This window comes from Lithobates pipiens, unplaced genomic scaffold (genome assembly GCF_037356315.1).
Source record: "Lithobates pipiens isolate NorthernLeopardFrog02 unplaced genomic scaffold, aLitPip1_a1.2 Scaffold_35, whole genome shotgun sequence".
Taxonomy (NCBI): Eukaryota; Metazoa; Chordata; class Amphibia; order Anura; family Ranidae; genus Lithobates; species Lithobates pipiens.
This window is the reverse complement of record NW_027507811.1, coordinates 23,965,936-23,983,527: the sequence shown is the minus strand read 5'-3', so window position 1 is coordinate 23,983,527 and position 17,592 is coordinate 23,965,936. Positions and strand designations below refer to the sequence as shown.

The 17,592-nt window shown below is 46.6% G+C and overlaps 1 protein-coding gene across 1 annotated transcript in view; it reads right to left on the bottom strand.

The window, feature by feature from the left end:
* The window catches only part of LOC143956162 (uncharacterized), a 713,750-nt gene extending 698,875 nt beyond the window's left edge, over nt 1–14,875 (bottom strand). Inside the window, exons 1-6 of the mRNA XM_077466270.1 lie at nt 14,640–14,875; nt 12,837–12,956; nt 7,621–7,791; nt 7,337–7,534; nt 7,038–7,229; nt 6,828–6,951 (exon numbers count right to left, since the gene is read on the bottom strand). Of these exons, the coding sequence (XP_077322396.1) occupies nt 6,828–6,951; nt 7,038–7,229; nt 7,337–7,534; nt 7,621–7,791; nt 12,837–12,932 (781 nt within the window). The 5' untranslated portion in view covers nt 12,933–12,956; nt 14,640–14,875. The remainder of the gene's footprint in view (nt 1–6,827; nt 6,952–7,037; nt 7,230–7,336; nt 7,535–7,620; nt 7,792–12,836; nt 12,957–14,639) is intronic.
* Nucleotides 14,876–17,592: the final 2,717 nt, after the last annotated feature.

Here is a 17,592-nt window from a genome sequence, read left to right as displayed (position 1 = left end):
GTTCTGGTGATGTTGGCACCCCAGCCGATTTTCAGATCGGCTCTCAGGTGCTACTACCGCCATTCGTTTTATGGGAAACCCCTACTGCGCATGCGCACAGCACGCTAAGATTCCTAACTGGCCCAATGGTGGAGGAAGGAGAAGAGGGGGCCGAACCTCTGAGGGATATCGCCGCAGCGCAGTCTCCTGGAAGTGGGGATGGATACCTGTCAAAAACATGTACCCGTTCCCCGCTCACCCCTGAAAGTTGCTAAATGTGGCACCTCAGGAGCACTTTTGGGTGGAACTCTGCTTTAAGGAGCGGGCCAGAAAACCGACCACCACATCCTTAAAATCCGATAACTCATCATTCCCTCCCCCCAATCCACCCCACGGCCTTCTGGCTTTTAAGGGAAACACCATGTCAATTATTTTTTTTTTAAATGGCGTGGGGTCCCCCCCAAAATCCGTTATCCGAGCATGCAGCTGGGCAGGCCAGGAAAGGGGGGGGATGAGCGAGCGCCCCCCCCCCCATGCCCTCAACATGGGGTGGCGCTTTGGAGGCTTCATCCCCACAACCCTGGACGGTGGTTGTGGGGGTTTGAGGGCAGGGAGTTTATCCGAATCTGGGAGCCCCATTTAACAAGGGGGGCCCCCAGATCCCGCCCCACCTATGTGAGTATGATATACCCCTACCCCTTCACCAAAAAAGCAAGAAAAAAAATGACACAAGTTTTTGACAATTCCTTTATTTAAAAAAAAAAAAATCAAAACAATGTCCCCCTCTCCCCCATGCAGATCCATTGTCAACTTATTTTTTTCTGAATGTGTAATTGCTGGCATTCTTTTGTTTACATTTCAGCTGTCAGTGGGAAAGCTCGCTGACAGCTGATGAGTCATCGGTTGTTAAAGGATGCGGCGCCGCCGGACGGCTTCCTGTCCTGCTCCTTAACAACCAGTTAGTCTTCACACAAAATTCAACTGGATGGATTTGTGACTTTTTTCAACCTGACTAACTATGTAAATCAGTCAATAATTTTTCGGCCGAAATTTGGAATTAGTTCGTAAATGAATAAACAAAACGAAATTTAACACTTAGGAATTCCGAAACGAACCAATGAAACTGAATTAACATAACAAATCTATCCGAAACGAAACAAATTTTTCCGTTCTGCACGTTTACCAAAAGCGGAACTTCAGTGTTTTTTTCATCTTTCCATCTAGTAAATCTTTTGCCCTTGTTGTTTTAACTTTGGATAGTAAAATATTTTTGTTCTGCCAGTAAATACGTTATACGGCCCACTTCCTGTTTCTTGTCTGGTCATTAGCCTGCCGGGTCCCCCTCCCTTCTCCTGCCCCCTGTGCTCTCTCCTGCCCCCATCCCCCAAAGCTCTGCCGGGTTCCCCCTCCCTTCTCCTGCCCCCTGTGCTCTCTCCTGCCCTCGTCCCCCGAAGCTCTGCCGGGTTCCCCCACCCTTTTCCTGGCTCCTATGCTCTCTTCTGACCCCCACTCTTTGTCTCCCGCAGCTCTGCCGTGTCCCCCCTCCCTTCTCCTGCCCCCTGTGCTCTCTCCTGCCCCCGTCCCCCGAAGCTCTGCCAGGTTCCCCCACCCTTCTCCTGGCCCCTATGCTCTCTTCTGACCCCCACCCTTTGTCTCCCGAAGCTCTGCCGTGTCCCCCCTCCCTTCTCCTGCCCCCTGTGCTCTCTCCTGCCCCCGTCCCCCGAAGCTCTCCCGGGTTCCCCCACCCTTCTCCTGGCCCCTATGCTCTCTTCTGACCCCCACCCTTTGTCTCCCGCAGCTCTGCCGTGTCCCCCCTCCCTTCTCCTGCCCCCCGTGCTCTCTCCTGCCCCCCTGTCCCCCACAGCTCTGGCGGGTTCTCCCTCCCTTCTCCTGCCCCCTATGCTCTCTATTAACCCCCCCTTTCTCCCCAGCAGCTCTGCTGTGTTCCCCCTCCCTTCTCCTGCCCCCCGTGCTCTCTCCTGCCCCCCTTGTCCCCCGCAGCTCTGCCGGGTCCCCCCCTCCCTTCTCCTGCCCCCTGTGCTCTCTCATGCCCCCCATCCCCCACAGCTTTGCTGGGTTCCCCCTCCCTTCTCCTGCTGGCTGCTGCTGGGGATGTGTCAGAATGGAGAGCGGGGAAGGGGCCCGTAAATGACACATTTACGCTTTCTTTTCTGAATGCAGAGTCAGGGATCCGTACCGATCACTGACTCTGTCCATTCATAAATGAAACATAGTAAACAGTGGCTACGAGGGTGAGTTCAGAGGGCGGTGATAAATGGGGAGTACTTGGAATGGTCAGGGGTGGGTAGTGGGGTCCCCCAGGGTTCTGTGCTGAGACCAATCCTATTTAATTTGTTCATAAACGACCTGGAGGATGGGGTAAACAGTTCAATCTCTGTATTTGCGTACGATACTAAGCTAAGCAGGGCAATAACTTCTCCGCAGGATGTGGAAACCTTGCAACAAGAACTGAACACATTAATGGGGTGGGCAACTACATGGAAAATTAGGTTTAATGTAGAAAAATTTAAAATAATGCATTTGGGTGGCAAAAATATGAATGCAATCTATACACTGGGGGGAGAACCTCTGGGAGAATCTAGGATGGAAAAGGACCTGGGGGTCCTAGTAGATGATAGGCTCAGCAATGGCATGCAACGCCAAGCTGTTGCTAACAAAGCAAACAGAATATTGGCATTAAAAAGGGGATCAACTCCAGAGATAAAACAATAATTCTCCCACTCTACAAGACTCTGGTCCGGCCGCACCTGGAGTATGCTGTCCAGTTCTGGGCACCAGTCCTCAGGAATAAGGATAAGCCGAACACTCCCAGGTTCGGTTCGCACCAGATCCTGCGAACAGACCTAAACTCTGTGAACTTTAGTACTCTATTAAAAGTCTATGGGACTTGAACGTTCAAAATCTAAACTGCTAATTTCAAAGGCTAATATGGAAGTTATTGTCCTAAAAAGTGTTTGGGGACCTGGGTTCTGCCCCAGGGGACATGTATCAATGCAAAAAAAAGTTTTAAAAACTGACGTTTTTTCAGGAGTAGTGATTTTAATAATGCTTAAAGTGAAACAATAAAAGTATAATATTCCTTTAAATTTCGTACCTGGGGGGTGTGTATAGTATGCCTGTGAAGGGGCGCATGTTTCCCGTGCTTAGAACTGTCCCTGCACAAAGTGTCATTTCTGCAGGAAAAAAAGTCATTTAAAATCACTCGCGGCTATAATGAATTGTCGGCTCCCTGTAATACAGAGAACAGTCATTGAAAGTCATTGATAAAAAAAAGCGTGGGGTTCCCCTAAATTCAATTACCAGGCCCTTCAGGTCTGGTATGTATATTTAGGGGAACCCTGCATCATTTTTTTTTTTAAATGACGTGGGGAACCCTGCGTCAATTTTTAAAAAAAAATTACGTGGGGTTCCCCCTAAATATCCATACCAGACCCTTCAGGTCTGGTATGGATATTAAGGGGAACCCTGCGTCAAATTTTGTTTAAAAATGACGTGGAGTTCCCCCTAAAAATCCATACCAGACCCTTTATCCGAGCACGCAACCTGGCAGGCCGCAGGAAAAGAGGGGGGTATGAGAGAGCGCCCCCCCTCCTGAACCGTACCAGGCCATATGCCCTTAACATTGAGAGGATGCTTTGGGGGTCTATGGCCCCTCAAAGCACCTTGTCCCCATGTTGATGAGGACAAGGGCCTCATCCCCACAACCCTGGCTGGTGGTTGTGGGGGTCTGCAGGCAGGAAGCTTATTAGAATGTGGAAGCCCCTTTTAACAAGGGGACCCCCAGATCCCGCCCCCCCTGTTTGAAATGATAAGGGGGTACAAAATTTCCCCTTCCATTTCACAAAGAAAGTGTAAAAGAATGTTAAAAAAGACAGACACACCGTTGAAAAAGTCCTTTATTAAAAATAAAAAAAAATAAAAAAAAGTTTCCAGCGGTGGTAATCCACTCTTGCTATCCAGCGATGGCTGATCTGATTCAGCGATGGGTGATCTCTCCTTCCAGCGCAGCAAATCCATCCATCCCCTGTCTCCACTGGTGGAGACACTGCGGGGATTCCGGCAGCCTGAAATTTCTTATATGAAGAGGGCAGGGCCACCCGCCACCTGACCCCCCCCCCCCCTGACGCAAGTGGGGAAGCCTGGCTTCCCCAATGACCTGTGGTTGACCCCGCCCCCCTCTGATGTAATGGAAACCTGCGTTACTTCAGAGGGGGTGTTTGCGGCTTTTCGAATTTGCCGCAAACACCCCAAATTGTTCACTGTTCGCCGAATAGGTGAACAGGCAATGTTCGAGTTGAACGTGAGTTCGACTCAAACTCAAAGCTCATCCCTACTCAGTAAGGATGTACTAGAGCGAGTACAAAGAAGGGCAACAAAACTAATAAAGAGACTGGAGGACATTGGTTATGAGGAAAAGTTGCGAGCACTGAACTTATTCTTTCTGGAGAGGAGACGCTTGAGAGGGGGTATGATTTCAATGTACTACTTACTGGTGATCCCATGATAGGGATAAAACTTTTCAGCGTAGGGAAATTTAATAAGACACGCGGCCATTCACTAAATTTAGAAGAAAAGTGGTTTAACCTTCAACTATGTAGAGGGCTCTTTACTGTAAGCCCTTGTACACATGATCGGAGATTCCGACGGAATGTGTCCGATCAGAGTGTTTTTTTCGGATATTCCGACTGTGTGTGATCTCCATCGGACTGTTTCCGTCGGAATATCCGTCGGACCAAATTTTCCAACTTGCCGGAAATATTTTCCAACAAAATGCTCCGATCGGACATACTCCGATCATGTGTAGCGAATTCCAATCGGACAAAGTGCCACGCATGCTCAGATCAAATTCCTACACCAAAGCTATTGGCTACTAGCCTGAACGTAGTCCCGTCGTAACGAAATTACTTCATCACGTTCTGAACGATCGGATTTTCTGACAACTTCGTCCAACCGTGTGTATACAACAGTTTCGGACAAAATCCGTCGGACAAAATCCGACGGATTTGGTTGTCGGAATCTCCGACCGTGTGTACAAGGGCTAAGAGTGGTAAGGTTGTGGAATTCCCTTCCACAGGCGGTGGTCTCAGCGGGAAGCAGGGATGATTTAAAAAAAAACTATAAAGCCGCGTACACACGGGCGGACTGTCTGTCCAACTTAGTCCGCCGAAACACATTTCAGCGGACAGTCCGCTCGTGTGTGGGCTTCAGCGGACTTTTTCAGCGTGCAGTCTGGCGGACTAAGTATTTCGGAATTTCCGTAATATTGTCCGTCCAACTTTGGTTTCAGCGGACAGTCCGCTCGTGAGTAGGCTAGTTGGACGGACTAAGTATGGCGCATGCTCAGAAAGGATTTACACGGCGGAAGGTTGCATTGCTGTGGATTGGATGTCCTATTTCTAGTCCCGTCGTACGTGCTGTACACGTCATCGCGCAAGCTTTCAACGGACTGTTTGTTCATCGTGTGTGGTCAAGTCCGTTCATTCGAAAGTAGGACGGACTGTCCGTCGGATTGTCTGACGGACTTAGTTGGCCAGACAGTCCGCCCGTGTGTACGCGGCTTTAGATAAGCACCAGAACGACCACAACATACAGGGATTTACAATGTAATACTGACTTATAATCACACACATAGGTTGGACTTGATGGACTTGTGTCTTTTTTCAATCTCGCCTACTATGTAACTATGTAATTGGCGGGAAGCCTCTGTACAGAGCTATTCCTGTCCATTTATTCAGTGGTCACGTGTTCAGGGTTCATTTGTTCATTTGTGAGGCCATAGTTGCCTGTTCCTGTAGCTGGACCGGGTAGCACCGTGAGGGGCCCCAGTCAGGGGAGCATGTCTCGCTACGCAACATGCTTCGGTTGACTATCCCCAATAGACCCACCTGGTCTGGGGTAGGATCCGTCTGTTCCCGAGTCTTGGAACCAGCTGGTTCAAGGCATCCGGGTTTGCTCTCGGCTTGGAGGGGCACCGCAGCTCGTGTAAGCGACTGGGGGAGGACTCTTCGGTGGAGGGCCAACAAGCTGGCATCTCAAGAAGTGCCTGGTTGCTGGGTTGTTAAGGACATTACCGATTCCACATTTTCCAGTACTGCCAAGGAGACAGAGAACGTTCCAGGTACTGAGGAAAAGGTTCCTGTTCACTTTCCGTTACAAATGATTCAAGGTTAGAGGTTTTACAAGTTCTGGATCAAAGTTCTGACTGCCATAATCTCTGGCTAGAGATTTGTTCAGCTTTGAGGCGCCGAGCCGGCGAGTGGCTACTCTCTGGGCTGCATTAGAGACTTTCTGGTGATTAGCAGTTCAAGGTGCCTGAGTTTCTTCACCCTTGCCCTCTGTTCCCATACAAGACTGTGTTTATTGGATGTTACTCCTGCAAATAAAAACCTTTCTAAAGGACTTTTATGGTCTCAGCGTCTAAAGTTGTTGGGTACTAACCCTGGGAACCCCTAGACGTGGAAGAACAAGCCAAGCGGAGGTAACCGGTAAGGCCAAAAGTCAAGGCCGCCCTACCAAGGGTTATGGCCGCTACACCACCAATTCTGCTGCACAGAGGCCATAGCGACTAGGAAGACAACTTTCTATAAAAATATAAGCAAGGGAATATCCTGAATGCTCTCAAAAAGGAGGCTTCTGAAGAGCCAACAGCACCAAGTTCAAATCCCACGGTGGCAACGAAGAGTGCACAAGGGGCACCACATACCACATGACGAACCCCCTGAATGAAGATGCGAACCAAGGAATGCATGTCTAAGGGGCGCTGAAAGAAAACAGCGATGCATACTAGCACGTACTGCTCTCTCCTTTACAGTGAAGTCTTCTCTTACCCGGTGATGTGAGGGGCGGCTGATTCTCCATCATGACGTCCTTGTAGAGATCCTTGTGTCCTTCTAAATACTCCCACTCCTCCATGGAAAAATAGACAGTGACATCCTGACACCTTATAGGAACCTGACACACACAATGATACAGTCACCACCCAGACACATCCCTTGTCTGTTACTGGATAATGCCCCAGAATTCCCGGCACCGCTCACCTCTCCTGTCAGCAGCTCCATCATCTTGTTGGTGACTTCTAGAATCTTCTTCTCATTATTTTTCTGTAGGGTTAGGAGGGGTGGTGGATGCATGGTGATGGGGCCTTGTCTTTCTCTTTGTCTTGTGGACAAGTGGTGACTTCTCCTTCTTATATTATTCTCAGTAGATGACTTCATAACTACAGTACATTCCTGCAATATACATCAATTAATAGTATATCAGAATCTTCCTCACCTTACAAGTCTGTGTTTTATTAATAGAGTTAAGAATGATTAAACTTTCCCAGAATCCTCCTCACCTCTCCAGTCAGTAGATAGATGATCTCCAGCGTGAGTATTAATATACCATTAAGGATATTATTTGTTTTCATATTTACATAATTGAGAAGCTGTTGATTCTCCAACATGGCGTCCTTGTACAGATCCTTGTGTCCTTCTAAATACTCCCACTCCTCCATGGAGAAATAGACAGTGACATCCTGACACCTTATAGGAACCTGACACACACAATGATACAGTCACCATCCAGACACATCCCTTGTCTGTTACTGGATAATGTCCCAGAATTCCCACCACCGCTCACCTCTCCTGTCAGCAGACCAATCATCTTTTTGATGACTTCTAGAATCTTCTTGGCACTGGTTACCTCTGTTGTCAGGCAGTGAGGTGGTGGCACTGTGATGGGTGATGTCATGTGAAGACGGCTGTTGGGTGTTAATGGTTCACCAGATATTTTTCTCACTACTTTATAATCCTGTATAAAGAGAGAAAGTAATAATTATCACCACGGACTTCCCGGAATCCTCCTCACCTCTCCGGTCAGCTCTGTGCTTTATTAACCACTTAAGGACCGCCGTATTGCCATTGTACGTCATCGCAATGGCACAGGCAGGCACAAGCACGTACATGTACGTGCCTGCCTTCCAGCGGGTGGGGGGTCCAATCGGACCCCCTCCCGCTGGATACGGCGGTCCGGTTCGCTTCAGGAGCGATCCGAGATGAGGGGATGGCCGTTGGTTTCTGGCCACCCCCTCTCGATCGCTCCTGGCGAATGAGAAGCTTCCTCCCACTGTGTATTGTATACACAGGCAGGGAGGAAGTGATGTCATTCTCCTCGGGGCGGTCTTTTTGACCGGACTACGAGGAGAAGACAAAGTAAGTGCACCAAAACACTACTCTAACACATAGACACACACAGGCACACAAATCCCCCCCCCGCTCCCCCTCCCCCCCCCCCAGTCACAGTGTCACTGATTGCATTGATCATTTATTTACTGATCACTGCATTCAGTGTCAGTTGTAACAGTAAAAACTGTCAGGGCAGTTAGTGTTAGGTCCAGGGTAGCCCCCTATCACCCCCCAATAAAGGTTTAACCCCCTGATTGCCCCTAGAGTTAACCCTTTCACCCATTTTTGCCAGTGTCACTAAGCGATCATTTTTCTGATCGCTGCATTAGTGTCGCTAGTGTCGCTAGGTAGCTAGTTATTTTTTTAGGTTCACCGCCAGGTTTTTATATCGCTAGGTACCCCGATATACTACCCAATAATGGTTTTAACCCCCTGATTGCCCCTAGTTAACCCTTTCACCCCCTTTTGCCAGTGTCACTAAGCGATCATTTTTCTGATCGCTGCATTAGTGTCGCTAGGTAGCTAGTTTTTTTTTTAGGTTCACGCCAGGTTTTTATAGCGCTAGGTACCCCGATATACTACCCAATAATGGTTTTAACCCCCTGATTGCCCCTAGTTAACCCTTTCACCCCCTTTTGCCAGTGTCACTAAGCGATCGTTTTTCTGATCGCTGCATTAGTGTCACTAGTGCCGCTAGGTAGCTAGTTATTTTTTTAGGTTCACCGCCAGGTTTTTATAGCGCTAGGTACCCCGATATACTACCCAATAATGGTTTTAACCCCCTGATTGCCCCTAGTTAACCCTTTCACCCCCTTTTGCCAGTGTCACTAAGCGATCATTTTTCTGATCGCTGCATTAGTGTCGCTAGGTAGCTAGTTTTTTTTTTAGGTTCACCGCCAGGTTTTTATAGCGCTAGGTACCCCAATATACTACCCAATAATGGTTTTAACCCCCTGATTGCCCCTAGTTAACCCTTTCACCCCCTTTTGCCAGTGTCACTAAGCGATCGTTTTTCTGATCGCTGCATTACTGTCACTAGTGCCGCTAGGTAGCTAGTTATTTTTTTAGGTTCACTGCCAGGTTTTTATAGCGCTAGGTACCCCGATATACTACCCAATAATGGTTTTAACCCCCTGATTGCCCCTAGTTAACCCTTTCACCCCCTTTTGCCAGTGTCACTAAGCGATCGTTTTTCTGATCGCTGCATTACTGTCACTAGTGCCGCTAGGTAGCTAGTTATTTTTTTAGGTTCACCGCCAGGTTTTTATAGCGTTAGGTACCCCCATATACTACCCAATAATGGTTTTAACCCCCTGATTGCCCCTAGTTAACCCTTTCACCAGCGATCACAGTATAAGTGTCACTGGTGACGCTGGTTAGCCAGTTAGTTATTTAGGTTTCCCGTCAGGTTTTTATATAGCGCCAGGGACCCCCATATACTACCTAATAAAAATTTGAACCCCCTGATTGCCCCTAGTTAACCCTTTCACCAGTGATCACCGTATAAGTGTTACGGGTGACTCTGGTTAGTTTGCTTTTTATAGCATCAGGGCACCCACCATTTATTACCCAATAAAGGTTTAACCCCCTGATCACCCAGCGGGTGATATCAATTAGGTTTTAGGGTCAGGGTCTGTGTCGCCCCAGGCAGCGCTAGGTTAGTGCCAGTTCCGCTAACACCCACGCGCAAAGCATAAACCTCCCGTAGTGGTATAGAATCTGAACAGATCAATATCTGATCTGATCAGATCTATACTAGCGTCCCCAGCAGTTTAGGGTTCCAAAAAAATGCATTGTTAGCGGTATCAGCCCAGATACCTGCTGGCACCTGCGTTTTGCCCCTCCGCCCAGCCCACCCAAGTGCAGTATCGATCGATCACTGTCACTTACAAAACACTAAACACATAACTGCAGCGATCGCAGAGTCAGGCCTGATCCCTGCGATCGCTAACAGTTTTTTTGGTAGCATTTTATATTTAAATCTGGAAGGCAGTGCTTGGATTTCGGGGTCCCGTACGTGGCTAGGCTTCCAAAAAGTCCCCCACATGTGGTATCCCCGTACTCGGGAGAAGCAGCAGAATTTATTTTGGGGTGTAATTTGACTTATGCTCATAGCATGTGTGAGCAATATATCATTTAGTGACAACTTTGTGCAAAAAAAAAAAAATTGTAAAATTCCTGCAACTTGTGGCAAAATATAAAATATTTCATGGACTCAACATGCCTCTCAGTAAATAGCTTGGGGTGCCTACTTTCCAAAATGGGGTCATTTGGGGGGGTTTTGTGTTATTTTGGCATTTTATGGCCTTCGAAACTGTGATAGGTAGTGAGGAGTGAAATCAAAAATTTGCACCCTTAGAAATCCTGAAGGCAGTGATTGGTTTTCAGGGTGCCGTACGCAGCTAGACTCCCAAAAAGTCCCACATATGTGGTATCCTCGTACTCAGGAGAAGCAGCAGAATATATTTTGGGGTGCAATTCCACATATAACTATGGCATGTGTGAGCAATATATCATTTAGTGACAACTTTTAGTAAACTTATTTTTTTTTTTTTGTGTCATTATTCAATCACTTGGGACAAAAAAATATATATTCAATGGGCTCAACATGCCTCTCCACAACTTCCTTGGGGTGTCTACTTTCCAAAATGGGGTCATTTGGGGGGGTTTTGTGTTATTTTGGCATTTTATGGCCTTCAAAACTGTGATAGGTAGTGAGGAGTGAAATCAGAAATTTGCACCCTTAGAAATCCTGAAGGCAGTGATTGGTTTTCGGGGTGCCGTACGCAGCTAGACTCCCAAAAAGTCCCACATATGTGGTATCCCCGTACTCAGGAGAAGCAGCAGAATATATTTTGGGGTGCAATTCCACATATAACTATGGCATTTGTGAGCAATATATCATTTAGTGACAACTTTTTGTAAACTTTTTTTTTTTTTTTGTGTCATTATTCAATCACTTGGGATGAAAAAAAAAATATTCAATGGGCTCAACATATATTTAAATCAAGAGAAAACAATCAGCGCTCACATGTATAATACAAAACAAACTAATTGCAAGCTGAACACCTAAAGGAGCAATGCAAAAAACACCTTAATAACACATCAATTAATATAGATGGTGCAGCGCAAAATACAAAAGTCCACACGTATTGGTCATATATGACAACAGAAGAGCATGTAGAGCGGGAACACCACGTGGAAAGACCGCTAATTGCTTGTATGTGACACTCCTTCCACCAGTAGGAATAAACTCTTACCAGCTCTGATGGACCTCTGAATTTTCAGATGGTCAAATGCGCGTGTTCACACTCTCGGTGTGCAGGAGTCTTTATTTCCACATGAAAATAGAGCAGTAGTCCGAATCCCTTGATCACATGCAGCTGACTCCAGAAAAAACCCCAATGGATTCACTCCAGATGTAAGTAGGTAGGTATATGTGAACAGAAAAATCCAGGAACAACTCCAACGAAAGGGGGAAAAAATAAATAAATAAATAAAATAATGGGCTCAACATGCCTCTCCACAACTTCCTTGGGGTGTCTACTTTCCAAAATGGGGTCATTTGGGGGGGTTTTGTGTTATTTTGGCATTTTATGGCCTTCGAAACTGTGATAGGTAGTGAGGAGTGAAATCAAAAATTTGCACCCTAAAGCCCCGTACATACTATCAGATTGTCTGCTGAGTTTTTCCTTCAGATTTACCAAAACCATATAATATGAGGTCAAACCTTAGGAGTTTCAATGTGTTTGCAATCAGGCAGGCCCTTCTACTACATGGTTTTGGTAAATCCGAAGGAAAAACTCAGCAGACAATCTGATAGTGTGTACGGGGCATTAGAAATCCTGAAGGCAGTGATTGGTTTACGGGGTACCGTACGCGGCTAGACTCCCAAAAAGTCCCACATATGTGGTATCCCCGTACTCAGGAGAAGCAGCAGAATATATTTTGGGGTGCAATTCCACATATAACTATGGCATGTGTGAGCAATATATCATATAGTGACAACTTTTTGTAAACTTTTTTTTTTTTTGTGTGTCATTATTCAATCACTTGGGACAAAAAAAAAATATTCAATGGGCTCAACATGCCTCTCCACAACTTCCTTGGGGTGTCTACTTTCCAAAATGGGGTCATTTGGGGGGGGGGTTCGTACTGCCCTGCCATTTTAGCACCTCAAGAAATGAGATAGGCAGTCGTAAATTAAAAGCTGTGTAAATTCCAGAAAATGTACTCTAGTTTGTAGATGCTATAACTTTTGCGCAAACCAATAAATATACGCTTATTGACATTTTTTTTACTAAAGACATGTGGCTGAATTAATTTTGCCCTAAATGTTTGACTAAAATTGAGTTTATTCGATTTTTCTTATAACAAAAAATAGAAAATATCATTTTTTCTCAAAATTTTCGGTCTTTTTCCATTTATATCGCAAAAAATTAAAATCGCAGAGGCAATAAAATACCATCAAAAGAAAGCTCTATTTGTGGGAAGAAAAGGACGCAAATTTCGTTTGGGTACAACATTGCATGACTGCGCAATTACCAGTTAAAGCAGTGCAGTGCGAAATTGTAAAAAGACCTCTGGTCCTTAGGCTGTTTATTGGTCCGGGGCTGAAGTGGTCAATAGAGATAAGAGTGATGTCATGTGACCTCCCAGAATCCTCCTCACCTCTCCGGTCAGCAGGTAGATGATCTCCAGGGTGAGGTCCAATATCCTCTCAGTCATGTGATTTAGGCCCAGCTCCATCCTCATTGATGTGGTCATGTGATCTATACAGGACTCTCCTCTCTGTAGACGTATAATAAACTGAGAATTAGCTGGGCTGTACTGGGATGAAAAATGTCTGCAAAGAGTTCCTCCATAGTTCTGACATCATAAATTCCCTTTAACCACTGTTAAGTGTGACTATCAATGGGTCACATTAATGAGTTTATATTGCTGTTTCCCAATTATTATGCTCTTATCTTAGAAATAAGACACAGAGACCGTTCTCCGTATATCAGCTCCGAGCATGAAGTCCCGTGCCAGGTTAGGTTTTATTCAGAGGTATTTATACACAAACAAAGACAGGTCAGCAAGATAACAGTTATCATACGATTTCCATATAAGGTAATACTTGGTTACACATGTGATCATGCGATGTGACCCATGGGGGGCGGATGGGGGGCGGATGCCGTAACTACTCCCATATTGCATAAGACACCAATTTCTGAAAAACAAGTAAAGAACAACTCTAACTTAGAACAACCTGATCTTCTCACCACTTCCAACAAACCAACATACCTGTATGTCTGTAGGAGGAAGTGGATGTATTGGGGTGAAATGCAGCTGCAAGCTTTACACCAGTACCATTTTTTTAGAGCGGGCGGTCAGCAGCCGCTTGGCCGTTATCCCAGGCCCCCCCCCCGCCGCCTTCAGCTGCTCTTCCTTGGCCTCCCGTCCCACCAGGAGACACAATCCATGATCCTGCACGTCTGTCTTCTAGGCTGAGACCTGAATGAAGCCGGATTCGGCTTTGACCAGGTCTCTGATGTAAAATCCCAGAAGCGACGTTACAATGTCACTTCTGGTTTACTCGGCTGCCAGTGTCGCAGATTTTGAAAAAATTTCAGTATTCAGAAGCACCAATTCACAGCGTGCAGTGTGGCTCACGCATGTGCAGTGCGTGCCAGCTGTGAAGCCATAGCTGGGAACCCACAGTAAGAATGCCGGTGTTGTGTCGAATACTGTCCCCCGTCGGATAGTGTCCGCCCTGTACTGCACTTGCGCAGTACGGAGGACAAGGAGACGCCGAAAGTCTCCAAAGATGAACGGCGCCTGCGCACTGAGTCCAGGTTCAAGCCCCCACCATCCAAGTGGACATAGAGTTAGAATAAAAAATTTCAGAGCGAAACGAGGCTGAGCCCGAAGCATGGCGAACGAAGCTTTGAATGACTGGGGGAGAGTTATGACTTCTTTCAAGGTGTTCTTCAGTGTCCTGGTTGTGGAAATTTCCGTTGACTACCTGTCCAGAATGTATCTGGACTATAAACCAGAGGCTCTGGATGGGCAGTTGGATAAATGGTTCTATATTTAGGATGTATCTGGCCTATAAAAAAGGGGCTCTGGATGGAAAGTTGGATAAATGGCTCTATATTTAGGATGTATCTGATGTATAAACCAGAGGGTCTGAATGGACAGTTGGATAAATGGCTCTATATTTAGGATGTATCTGATGTATAAACCAGAGGCTCTGGATGGACAGTTGGATAAATGGCTCTATATTTAGGATGTATCCGGTCTATAAACCAGAGGCTCTGGGTGTATCTGGGCACATTTAATAAAATAACCCTTGATAATAATATTTTAGGTTTGTGTAGTAGTGGATGTTGGAGATAAAGACATCACGGTGACTATGGAGGAAGGGAACGGACATGAAGGGAGGGGGGGGGGGGGGGGTTCTTGGTTTAAATAGACAAAGAATCTTATTACCCTCTTTGTGTGTTCCAGTGATGTGTGCTCTCTTTTTCCTCCTCCTTTCACCTTGGATATTGTACGTTATACAATGTTCTTTGCTTATCTTTTCTGCTTATTAGTTCCCGTCAGAGTGATCCACGTACAATATGTGATATTGCCATCCTATATCTAGCCTATCGTCCTCTCGTTCTTCCTGTGCTACTTCTGCTAACTCATCTACGGTTTTCTGCAAACATACAGGAAGGGGAAGTAAGGTGCACCCTGCCCCCATCTCCAATTGCTATAACTACTTGTATTTTGGCCATTAAATCTCTTCCAAGTAAATTCACAGAGCACCCGGGAATGACTCTACAAGGGTGATACACCGTGCATCTATCATGTAAACTGCTCACAAATAAGGTGTTTCCCGGGTCTTTGTCAGGACCCCATTTATACCCACAGAGGGCTCACATTCTGTCAGAGTTTAAGTATATTCTCCCTCCTTCACACCAGGTGCACACCTATGTGATTAAAAAAAAAAAAAAATGGCGTGGAGTCCCCCACCAAAGTACACAAGCTATCTTATCGTTTAGAATTGCAGAGAGGCATTCATTGACCATTATCCATGATAATTTAGATTTTAGGAGGTTAAAAACTACCGTAGGGGATTTCCAAGATTTGGCAATCGATATTGTTGCTGCTACAAATATGAAGGCGATGAGTCTCTTCATATGTTTTAATGTCCCCTCCACTGGGCGTCCAAGCAGTGCCTGTAGAGGTGATTTAGTCAGATTCACTTGGGTCACTTTTGACAATTTTCACAAAAAATGTGATGTTCCATGTTATTTCTTCTACTACTCTGTAAAGACTGAGTCAACTGGTCAGGGAGCAGGGGCTAACCGACAAGGGTCACAGGGGTTGCAACTGCGACCAGGTCCCCACACTGCAGGTGGCCCACGTGGACCCCCCTGTACACCTCGATAGGAGGAGTGGCTTCTTTCTCCTGCCCCCCCAGCTGCTGCAGGGGATGTGTCAGGATGAGGAGAGGGAAGGGGCCAGTAATATGTCATTTACCAGCCCCTTTCTTTTCTTTTTTCTTTTATTATTTTTATTAAATGTTATATTTGACGTAAAAAACAAAAAATAAATAAAATAAAAATAAAATAAAAAACTACTGACAACAGTGGCGGAACTACCAGGGTCACAAAGGCCACACTTGTGACCGGGCCTTGATGTTTTCCATCATTGGGCTCAGAGGGAAGGGCCCTGGCCGGGGGTCAGGGTACCCTTCATGGTTTCTTGCACTGGACCCTGAAGGTTCTATATACGCCACTGTTTGCGAGATAACTCGGCAGGAGGAGTGGTAGTAGAAATTGCCATAGGTAACCAAGAACTGGTAGGTAGTGTACAGCTGCCTGTCATAAAGGTGGCACCTGGCATGACGGAGGGTCCTCCGGTAGTGAGGGGTTGGTGATCTGGCTCTCTGTCAATGGGCAGTTCCCCAAAAGTATCAGGACCGAACCCACAGTATAGAGACCCATGGCCTAGTCGCATGGTTCGGGAGCGTGGAAGGAGTTAAAGTGGTTGTAAAGGGATTTTTAATTTTATTTTTTAAATAACAAACATGTTATACTTACCTCCACTGTGCAGCTCGTTTTACACAGAGTGGCCCCAAACCTGGTCTTCTGGGGTCCCTCGGCGGCTGTCTCGGCTTCCCCCCACAAGTACTTCTCAGGTTCATGCAAGCTCCCTCGCATGGTGAGAAGTTCTGATGATACAACTGGCGGCTATAGCCGCTCACTGTATCACTCAGCCCCGCCCCCGGCGCACCACGTCATTGGATGTGATTGACAGCAGCGGGAGTCAATGGCTGCGCTGCTTTCAAGCCATCCACTCTAGCCAATCAGCGGCCAGGCTGAGCGGCGAAGAGGATGTTGGAGGCGAGCACGGAACTTTCAAGGTGTCAGGTAAGTAAAACGGGGGGCTGGGGGGGCCGCCACTGTCAGATGTTTTTTCACCTTAATGCATAGAATTACCTTTACAACCGCTTTAAGTCCGGGCACATATGAGGTCCACACTAGTGTTGGGCTGGACCCCATTCTGTCACTGGTGAGGTGGCAGAGGTACACTGGACAGGTGGACAGGGCATAGGCTCAGCGGTGTCCCTCCTAAATATGACATTCAACAAAGGAGGTGTGTAGTGACACAGAATGGAACGCTTCACAGAGAACTCTGTAGGTCACACAGCTACACAGTGTACGGCCCATCTCTAAGTCAGGGTACCACCATAATGTTGATTCCACATGCCTGTTGGCCATGGGTGAGCCCATGCACAGGCAAAAAGGTACCCCTACATGCACAGGCAAGGTGGCCCTGCCTACAGGTACAGTGGTGAGATCACACCCTCCTTCTCTGCTACTCCGATCAGTGGTAGCAAAACTACAATGGTTCTTAGGGTATAGCTGTCCCTGGGCCCGAGGCCATTGGTAAGAAATGTGCAATGCAGAATGCTATCTCTTGATACACAAATATTTCCTAACCATTGTAGAGAGATTTAACTAATGTTAAACTCCTCCTAGGAGGACCTGTGAAGGGTGGCTAATTCTCCATCATGACATCCTTGTAGAGATCCTTGTGTCCTTCTAAATACTCCCACTCCTCCATGGAGAAATAGACAGTGACATCCTGACACCTTATAGGAACCTGACACACACAATGATACAGTCACCATCCAGACACATCCCTTGTCTGTTATTGAATATTATGAAATGTCCCATAATCCCAACACCGCTTACCCCTCCAGTCAACAACTTATATTGGTACTATTGCGGCCATTGTTTGTCATGGATTGAGGTGTGGCACAGTGATGGGGTTCAGTTTCCTTCTACATCAGGGGTGCCCAACCTTTTGAAGAGCGAGGGCCACTTAAGCAACTTGATAACTGGTCGCGGGCAACAATGAGCGGAGCGGGTGGATGGCATATCCGTGT